We start from the raw sequence: 18693 nt of genomic DNA, 5'->3' as shown, positions 1-18693 counted from the left end.
CACCTACAATAACATATGTGGTTTTAATACCGATGTATAGATATAATACCAATAAGTCCAGGCATTGAAAATCTGCAAGCCAGAGTTATCCTAGAATCTGTGTGGTCATTTATGTGAATGGCATAAACAACCACCGATACAAAATAACTACCAATACAAGCCAAAGAAATGGAATTATAGAACTCGGATTCCATGATTTATCAAAGAAACATGTTAGGTAAGAAACCACCCAGAACCCGGCAGGTATTATCCAGTGAAAAAACATTCTTGCAGTTTGTGTACTATTACTTTCACAAGATATCAACAAGCCAGATGCAAAATTTCTCAAAAAAAAGAAAAAAAGGAGAGAAATAATTAGTAAATGGCCTGGATAATGGATAGCCCTTATGATATTGATTGAAGGCCATCAAATGGATTGTTTAAGAAAGAATATGATCCATATTCAACAACAAAAAGTCTTCTGATCGATTAGAATTGTCCAATGCTAGTCATATTTGGGCTATGGCACCTCCATGATGGGATACAATAGATGAAAGGTTTCGGGTGGAACGGCTTGCATCCAATGGAAACTCTCATATCAATACATCTCGTTGTAGTATCCCGGTTCAAGTATGAAAATTAAGAAGCAAATAAATGATAATATGCTAGACCCAACTGCATTTCAATACCTATAAAACGGACAACAAAACCACCATACACCAAAACTCTTCTATAAAATGTCCAAGCGGAAACACAAAACAATAATGCATTGAGTTTCATATTATATATTGATTTCAGTCAGCTCAAAACAACCCAACCAGAAACCAAAGGCAGCTGGATTTAAATGACTAAGAGCATGTTAATTCAGAATATTAAGTGCCATTGATAAGAACTTAACTGTCGGAAAAGAGACAGAACCAAGTAAAGTTGCAAATTCATAATCATGGAGAAGCAATCGTTACCATCTCTTTGGGTTAGGGATTGGAAAGGGACAAAAGGCCCATCTCTCTCTGTTTTGATTTTGGCATCTTGTTCATGCTAGAAAATAAGTTATATACACTTAACATGAGCAAACATATGCTACCATTCAAAAAAAAAAAAAACATGAGAAATTGCCATTTTCAGGGAAGAGTTTGAGGAAAACGGGTTCTTCCGGAAGGGTTTCTGAGATTCTGCGAAGAGCTTATTAGGGTTAGGGATTGGAAAGGGACAAAACCAGAGAGAGATGGGCCTTCTGGCCCTTCTCCCATAAATCAAAATAAAAACGTTTAAGAGGAATGCTAAACCTAAGGGCCCCCTTAATGCTGTTTTTCCTCAATTCTTAATTCAAAACTTTCTTATAAAAATTCCATTCTGATTTGGGAAGAATCAGAATACCACCTCTTAGAGGTGGGAAACATATTCTTTCCGTCTCTAATTCTGCCTAGGTGTTGATTATGGCCCCTTGATTCTGTTCTTTTTTAAACCAGGAATCGGTGCAATTAGAATCACATCCCGATTCCAGCACTTTATTCTGGCAATCCAAATGCAGTGAAAAGCCTTATGCTTTCCACTTTATTCATGCGAACGAATTATTAGCCTTACTTTGTCTCAGCTCCTTGTTACTTGAAGAAATCTCACATGAGAGCCATTTTCCATCCATCTCATCCTTATAAAAACAAATAAACTAGATTAGTTTCTCTATCCATCTATTTGTTTTAAGTCATTAATAATCTAGCTCTCTAAGGATTTAAAGAATTCATCCAAGAGTAGCCCCACTAACTAAAGCACATGGGCCTAGTTTGTTTTGCATTTTGAGAACCGATTGTGAATCCAAAACTGATTATTGTGTTCAAAATTACGGTCTTGGTTTAAGATTCAAACGACCGATTGTGAGTCCACACCGATTATTGTGGCACTTGCAATCGGTTGCCATAATCTTAAACGAGCAGGGCCTAAACATAAATTTGTGCCCAATAATCAGTTTGGATTCACAATCGATTCTCAAAATCTAAAAACAAGAGGGCTAGGGTGAGCTCGAACTTCATACAGGAGCGCTAGCCTGCATTTATTCTCGCATGTCTTACCATTTCATCATCAAAGCATCTTGAAGGTTAATTTTATTCTCTTGAAGGTTAATATTATTCCATGAATATGATATCTATCTAGTGTGATGTATGGAATATGTAAGGAAGGTTGGACGTTGGAGTAAACAACAGTCAAAATCAATTGTGAGATTCATAACTACCTATAGCTTCAAGGAATTCAAGTTTGGCATACGTCTACCCTAACCGAAATCTTCGGGGATGATTCCCTACCAGAGTTTGGTGGAAGAACTTTAGGACACGATAGAATGCACTCTTTTGAATAGGAATAGGAATCTACGTTCTGAAATATATAGAGGCTTTCGTGCTTTGGTAGGCACCGACTGTTTTTAATTTTGAGAACTGATTGCGAGTACAAAACTTATTATTGGACTCAAAATTAAACGCAAATTTGAGTCCAATAATCAGTTTTGGATCCACAACCGGTTCTGGAAATCCAATACAAAGAGACATAAATTTGAGACTAATTAGCAGTCTTGGACCCACAATTTTGAGTCCGATAATCAGTTTGGGACTCACTTTCATTCCTCTCAGTAGAGAGGATTTCTTATTATTTAGATAGATTAAAAAAATGATAGAAGGAACCATGAAAAACTGTGTTTGATTGTCATTCTGTAAGTACAAAAAAAGTAAACTGCTCATGCGTGACATTGTCAAAAGAGAGGTTTTATATGGTGGCCGACCGTCCACCAACAAGGGCAGAGAGAGGAAAAACTCTCCCCCTTGATTTTGGATCCAGCACAAGCTCCCTTTTTTGACTTCTACCTTGATAAAAAATCAAGGTGGTAGACATTTTCTCTCTCCGCCCTTTACATATAAAGGACGGCCACCATATAAAACCTCTCTTTTGACAATGTCACGCATGAGAATATGTTCTGATGGACAGGGTTGGCTCAATCCCAGCTTTGCACCTCCGATAAAGAACATTTTCTACTGAACAGCGTTATGAGATGGTGGAGGTTGACCCTGTTGTACGGAAAGTGGAGGCCTCATGTTGTGTGCCTGTTTTCAGATGTAAATATGAATGTGTTATCCTTGTAACAGATTTAAAAAAAAAACATTTATCCTTTTTGCCACAACACGTATAATTCAGTACAGTGGAGTAGATAAGAGTGAGGAGAACAGATGCATGGAAACCATATAATAATATTGAGATGAAACTGAAAGATATAAAGAATCTGAACTTCCAAGAGTTCAGATATGAAGGTATAATGGTAAGAGTTCCAAGCACAAACATAAAGAAAAATGGTAAAGAGTAGCATTTCATAGATTCCAAGATTTATCATCTATTTTTTCCCATAGACAAAAGGTTCCTTAGATTCTCTGCTAACAAACGTATTTTCACCAATAGAGTAGCATTTCCCGAATTGTGCATCAATGCATTAAAAAGTCGCGGCATCAGTATTATAGTCTTGATGATGAAGACACCTGAATGACTACAGTTAGGTGGGCCACCATTAATCTAGTCCATTGACATTGGGTAAAAAATGATCAGATAATTTAAGTCGTTGATCAACAGCTTTATATAAAATTAATATTTTAAAATCTTGGAGATGCCATAGTTTGTTTAAATGGCTGGACTTGTGATGGTCCAACATCTCACCATAGCTGATTACCCAAAAAGTAGAAATACAAATTTGTATTGTGACTCTTTTTTTATATTGTTGTAAAATTGAATATTATAAGAACAACCAAACAGATGCAAGAGTTAAAATTTAATACTTCTGCTATTTCATTGAATGCTTCAAAATAGCCCAATACCACAATTTTCTAAAATCACACATTTTATGGATATTGCAGATGGCTTTTTCCAATTTTTAATAATTGCACTTTTATATAATTTTGGTTCCAAATGCAGCCTAAGAAAACCCCCCAATCTCGTCAATGATATCAGAGAATTCTTCTTTCAAAAACCACAAAAACATCAATTGGCAAACCATCACCTCTTGGTCTCTCCACTTTTAGCCTGAGAGGGTGTTTTAGGTATAATTTGTATAACGATATTATACTGCCTAAATATAATAATTTCCAAGGTAAACTTGCACAAAGACCCCCAAATATTTCTTCCAGGTATTTACTCTAATCTGGGCCATTGGTTTTTAATCAATAAAATTATTTCTACAAATTCCCAAAATCACCAATTGTGAATGATCTCCTTGGGAAATGCAGTAGCCTAGTAGTTTGAATACGAATTGGCTCCTTCATCTGGATTGTCCATAAAAGATCCGCATCTCTTAGCAGCAGCCTAGCAGACATGATTCTTCTACTCGAAGTGTCACACCAGCTTGAAAGTCTCGCTCCTGCTTGAGTTCCTACAATTAATTACCACTACCAAAATTCAACTGAGACCACATCAACCCAATCCCATCTGTACTATTTGTGGTTTTCACCATTTCCTGAACTGAGGCCATCTATGTTTGCATAAAAATATTGTTAATAAGTTAAATTTTAGTTTTAATATACTCATCTAGGTAATAGACCTAATAAAAGCGAGCAATTTTCAATTTTTTAAGATGCACAGCCACCATCCTACATTTTCTTGACATAAAGCATTTGTTAAGTGAATATACATTTTGCTTGAAAGCATTTCAAAAAGTGCTTTGTTTTTCACTTTTTTCTCAACAAGGATGACATAGAATTGTTATGGATTCATGTATTTATCTTAACTTACTGAGGTTCCGGGCATGCCATTAGTAGTAATTATTCAAAAGAGCATGTAACATTTACAAAGCACAAAGGGAAATGTAGTTTTAACAAGGAATACTTTACTTACTCCAATTTCTGTTACAAACTGGCAAGAGGAACACCTAACTGATGGAGCTCCATATGGGTACATCAGCAACATAGAACAACCCCCGCACTTAACATTCCCAACCTGATGTGCTGCCAAAGAAAATTGTTCTTGCAATAAATATTGTAGACATACCAAAAATAAATCCCATATCTATCAACTTATCATATTCTGCATTCCCAAGATCACTTTTTTGGGGACATGTGGGTGTGAGATATAGCTAGGGAGGCCAACTCATTAGCTGATCAGATGGCTAATCGGGACAGTGATTGTTGCGTTCTCTGTATCTGAGAGTCAATCCCCACGAAGGACAGAGTAGTTTGGACTCCGTGCTTTCAGGTTAATAAAGGAAAACAATTATTGCTTGAAAAAATAATAAATGGCTTCCATTAAAAAGGGTAAAGTGATGGGTGTTTGTTTATAAATCTTTGCATACTGAGAATGGTGATGAAGCAAGCAAATGCAGATTCTAACAGTTAGTGGCAACTGTTAGATAAATATTGTACTGTTGGTGGTGAGAAAAACAGAAATTGATTTGCTTCAAGGTGCGATATTGCTTTCCTTAAGACAAAATTCGCTCCCACCAGAATTGTGCAAAGGGGATCCGCGAATTGCCTCCAAGATACAATGAAGCCTAGTAGGACATCCTACTGATATTTGACGACGTTATGCACAAGCGGAGTCAAATCCAAAATGCCCTTTGAGAGTTACAAGCCTTAGAGAACTGTCTAATTACTGTTTCTGCATAATAACAGTAATTAGAGAAAGAGAACAGTGAAAACAATACGTTAAAAAGAGTTTGGTGGGACTTAGAAAGAGGGTTGACTTTGGAGACTTCAACCTAATTGAAAAAAGAAGATGTACACCGAAATTTCGACAGGCCAATGTTGTATTGACTAAACATCCATTGTGTAGGACTCTCTTCCATAGGAGCACGGCCTTTTTCATCTTCAGTAGGGCTTTCCCGGTAGGACAAGTGGAAAAAAAAAAGGTCATATCCCAGATTTTGAACTGCCTTACTAATTGGCCATATTTTGTGTGTGTGTGTGTGTGTGTGTGTGTGTGTGTGTGTGGATGTGGGTGTGGGTGTGAGGCTATGGAAAAGGACCTGGAACTACGGCTGTTGATGCATTGACTTAGAATTATGACCGAACATTTGCATGATAATAAACTGTTGCCTACTCGGCCAGGCCTATATGCAAGTAATCGATACAACTAAAAACAGGTTTGCTTTTTCATAATCTCAAGACATGCATTGGATATATTATTTGTAAAATAACATGGAACAAGATTATAGTTATACCATCTCTTCATAGGAAAACATACATCAAGAAGAAGAAACATAATTGCATTCGTTATTAGGATAAGACCAACTTTGCCAATTGCTTCTACTATGAGATCTGAAGGATAACAAAATATCCAGGAACAAGATTTACAGTTAGATAGCATGCTCACTAGAACTTTCCAACTAAATAAAAAGAAACAAACCTTCTAGCACGAGATTGACTATCTGACAGGATGAGCATTGCACATTTCTTGCTCCTTGTGGATATGAAAGTAGATGGTGACAGTTTCCACATACCATTTGACCCATATCTGCACCCAAATTAAGATGTGCCCAAAACTGAGAAAACCGATATACGAACCGTGTTCAAGCTTATGGAATACACTCTTCAAGGAGACGTACCATACTCCAAACAGAGAATGAATAAGCAAGTAATTTAAAGACTGGAAACAAGATTATTGGTAACATTTACCATCTTCCATGTTAGCAAAACAAGTGTAGCCAGATTGCAAAAAAGATTTGTAGCGGACACTTCAATGCAACAAAGTGACAAAAAATAGATTGGGAACATTTACCACAGTCCTAGTTCACACTAGTTTTATTTATCTTCTCCAAATAAATTTAAGTATCGATAATAACCAGAGTATTCTTCTCTAATTTTTTCCAATTTATACATTGAATGATATTAAAATTCCAAGTGATAAGACTAACTTTTGAAAACTAAAAATGGGCAGTAACAATGAAGGTGTAAGATTAAGCTGATCAAACTCAAATGCGGAAACCAATCCTACCTCCGGCTATGATGACCAGATGTGAGATCCGACGGTTGAAAATGCTCTGTTTATCTCTAAGAGACCTTCCAATCTAACCAAGTGTTGATGCCTAGATAAATGGAATCTAGGGTTTGGCCTTATAGGTCATGGAACATCCAGAGAAAACCCTAACTCACTCTCTCTCTCTCTCTCTCAATGTGTGTTGTAGAATAAGGAAGGGAGTAAAAATAAAAATTTAAAGCTGGATAGATGAATGCTAAACTAAAGAGCGCATTAAAAAAACCAGCTCAAACGGTGGCCCTTGTAGCTTGATTTTGAAAGGGAGGCCTTTAGTTTAGCATTCCATATATTATTAGAGTGCACTGATAGTTCCACTGCAATGCAAACGTTGGATAATGGGACGAATTCACCTTGTCTTTTCTTCCTTACATTGATTTGAACTCGCCTTTAGCTTCCAACAAGAATACCCTCTGAAACCCTCGCATTTTTTTTCCGCCCGAACAGGAGGTGGGTTTCCTCAAAATCATCACCATCTGTATGTGGGGTTTTTTAAACTTTCCTTTTTCCCAAATTTTGGATAATTGGTTTAGTGTCATCTCATCAAACATAAGACTAAGAGCTGATGCATTCATACTTTTGTGTAATTTACTTCATTTTTTAATGGCGGGGTTTGGTCTCATTTCCATGCTGGTTCTTTAGTTGAGTCCCCTGCTATTTGTATTCTAAATCATTTATACTCTTCAAACAAATGCATACCCACACGTTCTTGTTTTGTGAAACAACCAATAACACTCCAAAAGCTTAAGCTGTTAGAGTTGGTGTTATTTAATCATTTATATTTCAAATGTTTCAATCAGAGTAGATACTATCTTTGTTCAATTTGGTCAACTCCGCCCGTTTGATTTGCCCAAAAACTCCATAAAGGACTTGGACACTAGCTTGTTTCAGTGAGAACGCACCACCAACCAAGGTACTGAGATGATAAAATCTTGTATGGGTGTGGAAGATGATGCAACAGATGATTGCAGCATACCAATGGTCCCGGTTGATGTCGAACTTCATGCGAGTAAGGAGAATGAACCGGGCGTGCAATTATTAGAGAAAAACTTGATAGAAAAGTATGGAGATCAAGAGCCGTACGTGGGTATGGAATTCGATTCTGAGAGCGATGCAAGGTCGTTCTATAATGCGTATGCTAGGCATGTGGGTTTTGGCATTCGTGTCAATTACTCCCATCGCTCGAGGCGTGATAGAACGATGATTGCTCAGCAGTATGTATGTGCCAAGGAGGGGTTCCGTAAGAATAAGGAAGGGAAAATGAAGCATAATCGAGCGAACACAAGGGTGGGTTGCAATGCGATGATTATCATGAGGAAGGTAAGTTCTGGGAAATGGGTCGTTAGGAATTTCAAAAAGAACCATAACCATCCTCTAGTAAGTCCAACTCAAGTGCAGTTTCTTCGATCACACAAGGGTGTATCTGATTTAATAAATCCGAACATGGGTGTGCACCAAAGTAAATTTATGCCTGTATCAAGCGTAGAATCTGTTGAAAGTAGTAGTAGTATTGGATTCTTTGAACTAGGCAGCAAGAATTATATTGCCTCTGCTCGGCAGAAGAACCTTGCAATGGGTGATGCTCAGGCTGTCCTTGACTACTTGAAGGGTATGCAGAACAAGAATCCTTCATTTTTTATGCAATACAAGTTGATAAGGAAGATCGTATGACTAATGCTTTCTGGGTCGACGCGACATCAAAGATGGCCTATAATTACTTTGACTCTACATATGTGACTAACGATTATCGCACCACCATTTGCTCCATTTATAGGAGTAAACCGGTCAGCCTATATTGCTTGCTTGTGCATTACTCGCAGATGAGAGTAAATCATCATTTCTTTGGCTGTTTAAGACATGTCTTGAAGCAATGTCTGATAAACATCCAACATCTATAGTTACTGACCAAGATAGGGCCATTCAAGCAGCAATTGCTGAGGTATTTCGGAAAACATATCATCATTTTTGTATGTCACATATCCAAAGGAAACTTTTGGATAAGTTGGGTGATGTATGTTGCAAGAATAGGAATTTTAAAGAGGAATTTCACAAGTGTGTATACCAAACTACAACTGTATTCGAATTTGAATCAAGATGGGGATTGCTCCTTGATACGTTTGCTCCTTGAATCAAGATGGGGATTGCTCCTTGATACGTTTGATCTTATTCGAATTTGAATCAAGAGATGATATAGCTATAATCTTGTTCAATGTTATTTTACAAATAATATATCCAATGCATGTCTTGAGATTATGAAAAAGCAAACCTGTTTTTAGTTGTATCGATTACTTGCATATAGGCCTGGCTGAGTAGGCAACAGTTTATTATCATGCAAATGCTCGGTCATAATTCTAAGTCAATGCATGCAACAGCCGTAATTCCAGGTCCTTTTCCATAGCCTTACACACACACACAAAATATGGCCAATTAATAAGACAGTGCAAAATCTGGGATATGACCTTTTTTTCCACTTGTCCTACCGGGAAATCCCTACTGAAGATGAAAAAGGCCGTGCTCTTATGGAAGAGAGTCCTACACAATGGATGTTTAGTCAATCCAACATTGGCCTGTCGAAATTTCAGTGTACAACTTCTTTTTTCAATTAGATTGAAGTCTCCAAAGTCTACCCTCTTTCTAAGTCCCACCAAACTCTTTTTAACAAATTGTTTTCATTGTTCTCTTTCTCTAATTACTGTTCTTATGCAGAAACAGTTCTCTAAGGCTTGTAACTCTCAAAGGGCATTTTGGATTTGACTCTGCTTGTGCACAACGTCGTCAAATATTAGTAGGATGTTGTGGACCCCGATCCCGAGGACGGTGAGCGAGGGACGCGAGATCCCCCAGTCAATCCTCTAAGACCTCCACAATGTGAAGGAGAGCTCTACCAAGGAACTCTCGAAACAGATGCCACTCACAGCATGGGTGGCGATGTATATGTATGAGATACATCTTGATCCGGAGACAGGAGCCTCGAAACCAAGACATACCTAAAATAACTCAGAGTCGCCATCCATGGAGTCGGCCCTGGAATCCCATAAAATACTCTGTCGCAACGGATAACCAGAGATGCAAAGGTCCATGCCTGGTGACGAATGAGGAAGATACAAAGAGCACCCCCAATTCGCCCAAGTATAAGCACTTGGTCTCTTATGCCATTTTTAATTAACTTTGAAGAGTTTTGGGCAAAAATCATGTGAAATGGGAACAATCATCTCCGAGAAAACGCCTATCTAAGCATGCATGACCCGGGGATGGGCAAAGAAAATGAACTCATCACATCTAATCCTAACTCATCACATCTAAGAAAGCAATAAACAATCGCATGCATAGCTACAGCTAAGCAGATAATGATAGATATAATGAGATAAGGAAAGCAAATATCTAAGTTTAGACAGATAATCAAGCTAAGACGAATGGATAAACGCTATAGCTAAGCAATCAAAGCAGTAAAGTAAACACACTAGCATGCGAGCCTATGCAAGAGATAAGACTAAGAAAATGACAATCGATCGCACGCTAGAAGAACAAACAGACTAGAATGCATAAGAAATCTAAGATAAGCACACAGCAAGCTAAAAGGTGCAAGAAAAGAAAGAAATCGGAAAATCAACGGCTTGTGAGAACCAAAAATGCCAGGGGAAAGAAGATGGAACACACGATAGGATTAGAGGGCGATTCAAAAAAAGAATCAAGCCCAGCGATCCTAATCTGCTGAAGATCGAACAAGTCTCGCGATCGTCATGACCTATCGTTGGGCTCAGCGAGGACAATCCCTGTGAAGGGACCACGCTACGTCATCGCCCGTCCCAAAACCCAATAAAACGTCGAAAAATCGATGAAAACCGTAAAATCACGATCGAAATCGGAAATAGAATGAAAAGGGGACTCCGAGTGACCTGGCGGTCATCCTCCTTGCCCATTTTTGTTTTGAAAGGTTTGAAAATATTTATTAAAAAGGTTTGACTGGACTTGGGTGGACCCAAGCTACCTACGTACCCTGTGGGAATGGATCAAGCCAACGTAGTTCGAAAAAGCTTTTTCAAAAAATGCTTTTGATGTTTCTGACGATTTTTGTTGTTTTTGGGTTTTTACTATTTGATTTTTTATGTGTTTTTTATCCCTTTTGATTGAAAAACGGGGTTTGGCTCAAGAGGTTGCCGTCCGTCATAGCCTTGACCCGAGAGAAGACGTTCCCAAAATCGATGGAATCCCGAAACTCGAAAAGGATCCCGAGGAACATGCAAGGAGTAGTCCCGAAAAGAAAGGAAACCCCTCAAACCCTGTGAAAACCCTGAGATGGGGAAAATGAGAAGAAGGGAAAGGGGTTGGCTCAAGAAATATTCCGTCATCGCCTAAATCCGACGAAATGCTTTTACCCTGGAAGAAGTCGTCCAAATGCAGATATTCTTCTACCATGGGTTGAATTCATAGTCTTATTTTCAAATCGATATTTATGAAATGAAGACTCATGGAGAAGCCTAAGAAATTGAAGGGGTATCTATTAATGGACGAAGTTAGCCTAAAAATAGCTAATCCAAGATGACAAGTAGGAGGATAATTCTCAAGTGATGAAATAGGGACACCAAGTACTAAAACATGACTTCAAAAAAAAATGTAGAGGCCAACTTCTTGTTCCAAAATCCCCAATTAATACCAACCGAACCAAGGAACAGTGTGAACGCTAATCTCTGAACAAAACTAAGGACTAGCGTAGATTCCAGCCCCTGAATCAAATGTAGTTGATGGGAGTATTTCCATATAAGCCTAAAGTGAAACATAAGCCCAGGACAAATCAGTGAATGGATCCGAATGAACAGTCAATACTGAAATAATTAATCGATTGTCCAAGGGAAGATGACTCAGATCTAATGAGTGCATAGCTTAAGCAAAGTTATATGCTACATGCCGTAAATCAATAAAGCAATCCCATCAAACAAGAGATTTACAACTAATTCATTTTGGATAAAACCAGAGCAGGTGTAAATTGAACCAAATTTTCAAAGACTTGCAGGCAAAAATCAATATTGATAAAAGCATTCATAGATCATATACATGAAAAAAAAACGAAACCCATCAAAAAAGACATAATTAAATGCAAAACGTGGGGTTATAGGACATGGGTTAATAGCTTGTTGTCCAATTAGTTTCTAATTACGTGGCCTGAAGATGAAATCGATTTTTATTTTTTTAAAAAGTACTATTAAATCCATTTCAAAGCATAGATCATTGAAATCAAAATTGTTTTCTAAACATGAATCATTGTCTCCTTAGTTTGCAATCACAGAGCAACAAGACCAAGATCGTAATTAGAGTCAAAACCAAGTTGGATCCAAGCACTGGACCAAAGACCATTTGATTAGAGGAGAAGCTAGACAGAGGTAACCATGCTGACTTCAAACAAAAGAAGAATGTGGGTATTACCTGAATATATTGAACTGATCGGAACTCTCTTCTTCTTTTCTTCTTGTGTTATGCGTGATTAATCGGATGACGCGGATATGACGATAGGAGCAGTGAAATTGCCGGAATTCGCAGAGGAAGGAAATGGTGGAGAGGTGAAGGAAGCGGAGATTGTGGCTCGGATGGTAGTGGTGGAGGTGGGTTTGGGTTTGAAGTGGGTGGAAATGAAATGGGTTAGGGTCGGATTCGCAGAGATGATGGGATGGGATTAAAATGGATGAGGGCGAAGGGAGAAGAAGGGGGTTTGAAGAACTCGTATAGAGATGTGGCCGGATTTAATGGGGTTTCGGCCGGATTCCGGTGGGAGTTCCCGGAGAAGATGAAATGGAATAGGGTTTAAATGGGCAGAAAATGGGTTTGGTAGATGGAGATGGGTTAGATTGGTGATGGCTTGGCTGGAAGTAGGGAAGATAAAATGGGTTTGCCGGATTCTTACCGGATTCCGGCTTGGATGATTTGGGGAGACGACCGAGATGGGTTTGAGAGTGCGGTGGGTTTTGGGGGTGAAAATGAAGAAAGTGGGTTTGCAGAGATGGGAAATAGATGATGGCCGTGGATTTGGATGGCCGGATTGGGATGGTTTTGCCGGATTCCGGTGATGGCCACCGGAGAAGACGAAGGAAATGGTGGTGGTAGGGTCGGATTCGTGCCGGAATGGCCGGAGAGTGGGGGCCGGAGATGGTGAAGGTGGCTGCTCCCTTTTTCTTCTCCCTCTCTCTGCTTTGTCTTCTCTGCCTCCTCTCTTTCTAAAACAAAATAATCAAGCTCCGGTGGGATGGTGGCTGACGGTGGTAAAAAAAAATGGGAGTAAGGGTGGTCGAATCTGGGTGGAGATGTTGGTAAGGGGTTGGAGAAGAAGATGATCGGTGGTGGTGGAGAGGGGAAAATGAAGTGGGTTTGGTGATGGCTGCAATGAAGAGGGGTAGATGGGATGAAGAGGGGTTTGAAATAAATGAACAGGGGATATGGCCGTGAAGGTGAGGGAGTGTGAAGATCGGTTTCGTCGGGGCTCCGGCTAAGCAACCGGAGAAGATGGATACCTTCTCTCTCTCTCTCTGCAAGTTTTTCTAGAAAAATGAAGAACTCCCCGACGAGCTCTCCCTCGGGTTACGTAGCTAGGTTTTTCTTTTAACAGGCGAACTCAACCCTTCGTCCATCATACTCTACCTACCTTCTTTTCTCATCAATGGGCACCTTTGCTTCACCCCCTCTTCGCAATAAAGAGAGGTAGAATCAACACTACCCTGCTTTGATAGTTGCACTAACCTGTTTGTCATTTCTTCCATTTCTTGTCCAATTCGTCTAAAATTTGTAGGGACACCCTCGGAGAGGTTAACCACGCCGGAAAAATTTGTATCAATTAGGGAGCATTGGGGTCAACATAACTTTGGAGTTTCTTCACATTTGGGTTCGGTTCCTCGGGTTTCGGATTTTAATCAATTTTTGGGAAATTGGGAGAAATTGGGGGTCAAGTCAAAATGGGGTGTCTACAGATGTCCTACCAGGTTTCATTGTATCTTGGTGGGAGCGACTTTTGTCTTAAGGAAAGCAATATTGCACCTTGAAGCAAATCAATTTCTGTTTTTCTCACCACCAACGGTACAATATTTATCTAACAGTTGCCGCTAACTGTTAGAATCTGCATTTGCTTGCTTCATCACCATTCTCAGTATGCACAGATTTATAAACAAACACCCATCACTTTACCCTTTTTAATGGAGGCCATTTATTATTTTTTCAAGCAATAATTGTTTTCCTTTATTAACCTGAAAGCACGGAGTCCAAACTACTCTGTCCTTCGTGGGGATTGACTCTCAGATACAGAGAACCCAACAATCACTGCCCCGATTAGCCATCTGATCAGCTAATGAGTTGGCCTCCCTAGCTATATCTCACACCCACATGTCCCCAAAAAAGTGATCTTGGGAATGCAGAATATGATAAGTTGATAGATATGGGATTTACTTTTGGTATGTCTACAATATTTATTGCAAGAACAATTTTCTTTGGCAGCACATCAGGTTGGGAATGTTAAGTGCGGGGGTTGTTCTATGTTGCTGATGTACCCATATGGAGCTCCATCAGTTAGGTGTTCCTCTTGCCAGTTTGTAACAGAAATTGGAGTAAGTAAAGTATTCCTTGTTAAAACTACATTTCCCTTTGTGTTTTGTAAATGTTACATGCTCTTTTGAATAATTACTACTAATGGCATGCCCGGAACCTCAGTAAGTTAAGATAAATACATGAATCCATAACAATTCTATGTCATCCTTGTTGAGAAAAAAGTGAAAAACAAAGCACTTTTTGAAATGCTTTCAAGCAAAATGTATATTCACTTAACAAATGCTTTATGTCAAGAAAATGTAGAATGGTGGCTGTGCATCTTAAAAAATTGAAAATTGCTCGCTTTTATTAGGTCTATTACCTAGATGAGTATATTAAAACTAAAATTTAACTTATTAACAATATTTTTATGCAAACATAGATGGCCTCAGTTCAGGAAATGGTGAAAACCACAAATAGTACAGATGGGATTGGGTTGATGTGGTCTCAGTTGAATTTTGGTAGTGGTAATTAATTGTAGGAACTTAAGCAGGAGCAAGACTTTCAAGCTGGTGTGACACTTCGAGTAGAAGATGTCTGCTAGGCTGCTGCTAAGAGATGCGGATCTTTTATGGACAATCCAGATGAAGTGGACCATTTTTGAAACAAATGCATACCCAACTTATCCAAAAGTTTCCTTTGGATATGTGACATACAAAAATGATGATATGTTTTCCGAAATACCTCAGCAATTGCTGCTTGAATGGCCCTATCTTGGTCAGTAACTATAGATGTTGGATGTTTATCAGACATTGCTTCAAGACATGTCTTAAACAGCCAAAGAAATGATGATTTACTCTCATCTGCGAGTAATGCACAAGCAAGCAATATAGGCTGACCGGTTTACTCCTATAAATGGAGCAAATGGTGGTGCGATAATCGTTAGTCACATATGTAGAGTCAAAGTAATTATAGGCCATCTTTGATGTCGCGTCGACCCAGAAAGCATTAGTCATACGATCTTCCTTATCAACTTGTATTGCATAAAAAATGAAGGATTCTTGTTCTGCATACCCTTCAAGTAGTCAAGGACAGCCTGAGCATCACCCATTGCAAGGTTCTTCTGCCGAGCAGAGGCAATATAATTCTTGCTGCCTAGTTCAAAGAATCCAATACTACTACTACTTTCAACAGATTCTACGCTTGATACAGGCATAAATTTACTTTGGTGCACACCCATGTTCGGATTTATTAAATCAGATACACCCTTGTGTGATCGAAGAAACTGCACTTGAGTTGGACTTACTAGAGGATGGTTATGGTTCTTTTTGAAATTCCTAACGACCCATTTCCCAGAACTTACCTTCCTCATGATAATCATCACATTGCAACCCACCCTTGTGTTCGCTCGATTATGCTTCATTTTCCCTTCCTTATTCTTACGGAACCCCTCCTTGGCACATACATACTGCTGAGCAATCATCGTTCTATCACGCCTCGAGCGATGGGAGTAATTGACACGAATGCCAAAACCCACATGCCTAGCATACGCATTATAGAACGACCTTGCATCGCTCTCAGAATCGAATTCCATACCCACGTACGGCTCTTGATCTCCATACTTTTCTATCAAGTTTTTCTCTAATAATTGCACGCCCGGTTCATTCTCCTTACTCACATGAAGTTCGACATCAACCGGGACCATTGGTATGCTGCAATCATCTGTTGCATCATCTTCCACACCCATACAAGATTTTATCATCTCAGTACCTTGGTTGGTGGTGCGTTCTCACTGAAACAAGCTAGTGTCCAAGTCCTTTATGGAGTTTTTGGGCAAATCAAACGGGCGGAGTTGACCAAATTGAACAAAGATAGTATCTACTCTGATTGAAACATGTTGAAATATAAATGATTAAATAACACCAACTCTAACAGCTTAAGCTTTTGGAGTGTTATTGGTTGTTTCACAAAACAAGAACGTGTGGGTATGCATTTGTTTGAGAATGTTAGCTTTTGATTCAGCATAGCAAACATGATATGGCGAACTTATAATAGTTGAAGGAGTCCACCTCACATTTTTCATCTATTGCAGAATGGATTCTTTTATTTTGAGTCAAGTTCTCAGTTGGTATTCGAAGAGAAGAAAGAGGCTCCCATCTCTCTTTCGGGTGGTTTGGAATATCAAATTCACAGTGGTTTTTTGGTGATTTACAGCACCGCTCTTTTCAGGGTACTCAGTAGACACTGTTATAAGGAATCGAGTCACGATTGTGAAAGTTAGCATCCCAAAAGCTAAAATAGTAGAGAAATGGAAACACCCTCCTATAAATGTCACCAAACTCAATGTTGACGGTTGCTCACTTGGCAACCCTGGCATGATAGGTATTGGCGGTGTTTTTAGGAACTCTTTGGGTAACATCATCTACCCTTTTGTTGGACCTATAAGAATGTCTAATTCCGCTGAAGCCTCGGTCCATGCCCCTCACAAATAATTGTCTATCTCTATTAACTTGATCGAGGGGAGTTTGGAAGTGGAAAGTGACTCTTCAAATACAGTATTATGGGCTAAAGGGATTTACATCGGTATGTGGAGTCGCCAATCTAATTGATGAGATAAAAGATCTTTGTATTTATGGTTTTATTTCTTTTTCTCTTGCCTAGGAGTGCTAATTATTTGGCTGACCACCTTGCCAAATCAGGGGCCACTGGCGGATTTGTTTTATAAGGGGCGACTTTGCCAAACTTGTGGTTAATGATTTCACAATGCTTTTAAATCATGGCAATGGTTTTATTCAAGCTTTCTGTTTTGAACCCAAATCAGTTTGTAGTGTGATTGATCTTCTTAGAGGGAAGATCAGCCTCTTGATCCACTTCGAGGGAAGGATCAGTCATCCTTTGTGCACAAGACGCACTTTCTCAAACAAAATTCTTCATTGATTTCCAAAAAGCCTGAGTACATGTTATTTATAGAAAAACCCTAATCTAGTTAAACCTGTATCTCTTAGGGGCCATTTGGATACACGAATTTTAGAATCTTGGATTTCCTCAAAATCGTAGATGGGAGACGAGAGAAGAAGGAGACCAGCCGTCGTTTTTTGATTTCTAGCCCTTCTTTCCATCAGCAAGAGAGTAGGGGATCATCTCATGTTTTCAGGTTTTAGAAATCTCAGGATGGGAGAGAGATTTCTTAAACCTAGATTTCTTACTTAAAATCCAAGATTCTAAAGAGAAGCAAAACAGACAGTCTCCTACTTCTCTCGTCTCCCGTCCAAGATTTTGAGAAAATCCAAGATTCTAGGTTTTAGAAATCTCAGGATGGGGGAGAGATTTCTAAAACCTAGATTTCTTACTTAAAATCCAAGATTCTAAAGAGAAGCAAAACGGACATTCTCCTACTTCTCTTGTCTCCCATCCAAGATTTTGAGAAAATCAAAGATTCTAAAATCTGCGTATCCAAACAGCCCCTAAGAGTCCTACCAAAACAAAACTACTAAGAAAACAATCTCTAAAAGCGACAAAATCAAAACTAATTTACCCATTCCAAGTGCGACATGAACAAAACTCAGACCCCCTATAATAGCAAAGGGTGTGGGGGTGTGGGGGTGTGGAAATATCAATTTCATGCTTACTTTTTATTTTCAGAAGTAATTGATATTTCCACACCCCTTGCTATTAGACTATTGGCAAGGGGTCTGAAGAAAGTTCCTCAGACCCCGACCTGAGCCACCTTAGCCAAGTTTCGTTCGTGCGACATAAGCACGTAACAAACTAATTTACCCATTCCAAGTGCGACATAAGCACGTAACACTTACACTCGGGATGAAGCACTAGCTGGCATTACTATTGGATTTTGCCAGGATTGAGAATGGTTTCTTGATACTGCGGCATGAGCACACATGACAGGAGATCTAGGTAAATTAATAAACTTGTGTCCTTGTATTAGCAATGATTCTGTCATGATTAGTGATGTTCATAAATTGAAAATTACACCGTAGTGGTGCATTTTTAAAAATTACAAATGAAGTCTTCAAAATCTGTAATTTTCTCCTTGTTCATAAACTAAATAACTTGCTTTCAGTTAGCCAGTTTACGGGTGACTTTCCTTGAGTATATAATTTCTCGTGGCGAAGGATGGGAAAGAGGGAGAAGGATTAAGAGAACTGGCAAGGGTGACTTGTACGCTCTGGATGCGCCGAAATTCAGTGCTTTCTTCTCCAACAG

The 18693-nt window shown here is 39.0% G+C and overlaps 2 protein-coding genes across 3 annotated transcripts; both read right to left on the bottom strand.

The window, feature by feature from the left end:
* Positions 1-2638: 2638 nt before the first annotated feature.
* On the bottom strand, positions 2639-13701 carry LOC143847519 (protein LOL2-like). Of its 2 annotated transcripts, none has more exons than XM_077356384.1 (4): positions 12391-13692; positions 6343-6450; positions 4837-4946; positions 2639-3065 (listed from the first exon to the last, which is right to left on the bottom strand). In XM_077356384.1, the coding sequence occupies exons 2-4, from the start codon at positions 6446-6448 to the stop codon at positions 2994-2996; spliced, it is 288 nt and encodes a 95-aa protein (XP_077212499.1). In that variant the 5' UTR covers positions 6449-6450; positions 12391-13692; the 3' UTR covers positions 2639-2993. The 2 variants fall into 2 exon arrangements, with proteins under 2 accessions (XP_077212499.1, XP_077212498.1); XM_077356383.1 differs by lacking the exon at positions 2639-3065 and adding an exon at positions 4348-4474 and having other exon boundaries at positions 12391-13701.
* Positions 13702-15484: 1783 nt separating this feature from the next.
* On the bottom strand, positions 15485-16234 carry LOC143892017 (protein FAR1-RELATED SEQUENCE 5-like). Its single transcript, XM_077396494.1, has one exon. The coding sequence runs from the start codon at positions 16232-16234 to the stop codon at positions 15485-15487; it is 750 nt and encodes a 249-aa protein (XP_077252609.1).
* Positions 16235-18693: the final 2459 nt, after the last annotated feature.

Source organism: Tasmannia lanceolata, unplaced genomic scaffold (genome assembly GCF_043159265.1).
Source record: "Tasmannia lanceolata isolate RefF3 unplaced genomic scaffold, GAP_Taslan_0.1 ptg000015l, whole genome shotgun sequence".
In the NCBI taxonomy this organism is placed as follows: Eukaryota; Viridiplantae; Streptophyta; class Magnoliopsida; order Canellales; family Winteraceae; genus Tasmannia; species Tasmannia lanceolata.
This window is presented reverse-complemented; position numbering and strand designations above follow the sequence as displayed.

Coding starts and splice junctions, on each gene's coding strand:
- LOC143847519 (XM_077356383.1), bottom strand. CDS start 6,448: ATGGGTCAAATGGTATGTGGAAACTGTCACCATCTACTTTCATATCCA. Junction 4,947..6,342: donor AGTCAATCTCGTGCTAGAAG/GTTTGTTTCTTT, acceptor TTTCTTTGGCAG/CACATCAGGTTGGGAATGTT. Junction 4,475..4,836: donor AGTTTGTAACAGAAATTGGA/GTAAGTAAAGTA, acceptor ATGCAAACATAG/ATGGCCTCAGTTCAGGAAAT.
- LOC143892017 (XM_077396494.1), bottom strand. CDS start 16,234: ATGATAAAATCTTGTATGGGTGTGGAAGATGATGCAACAGATGATTGC.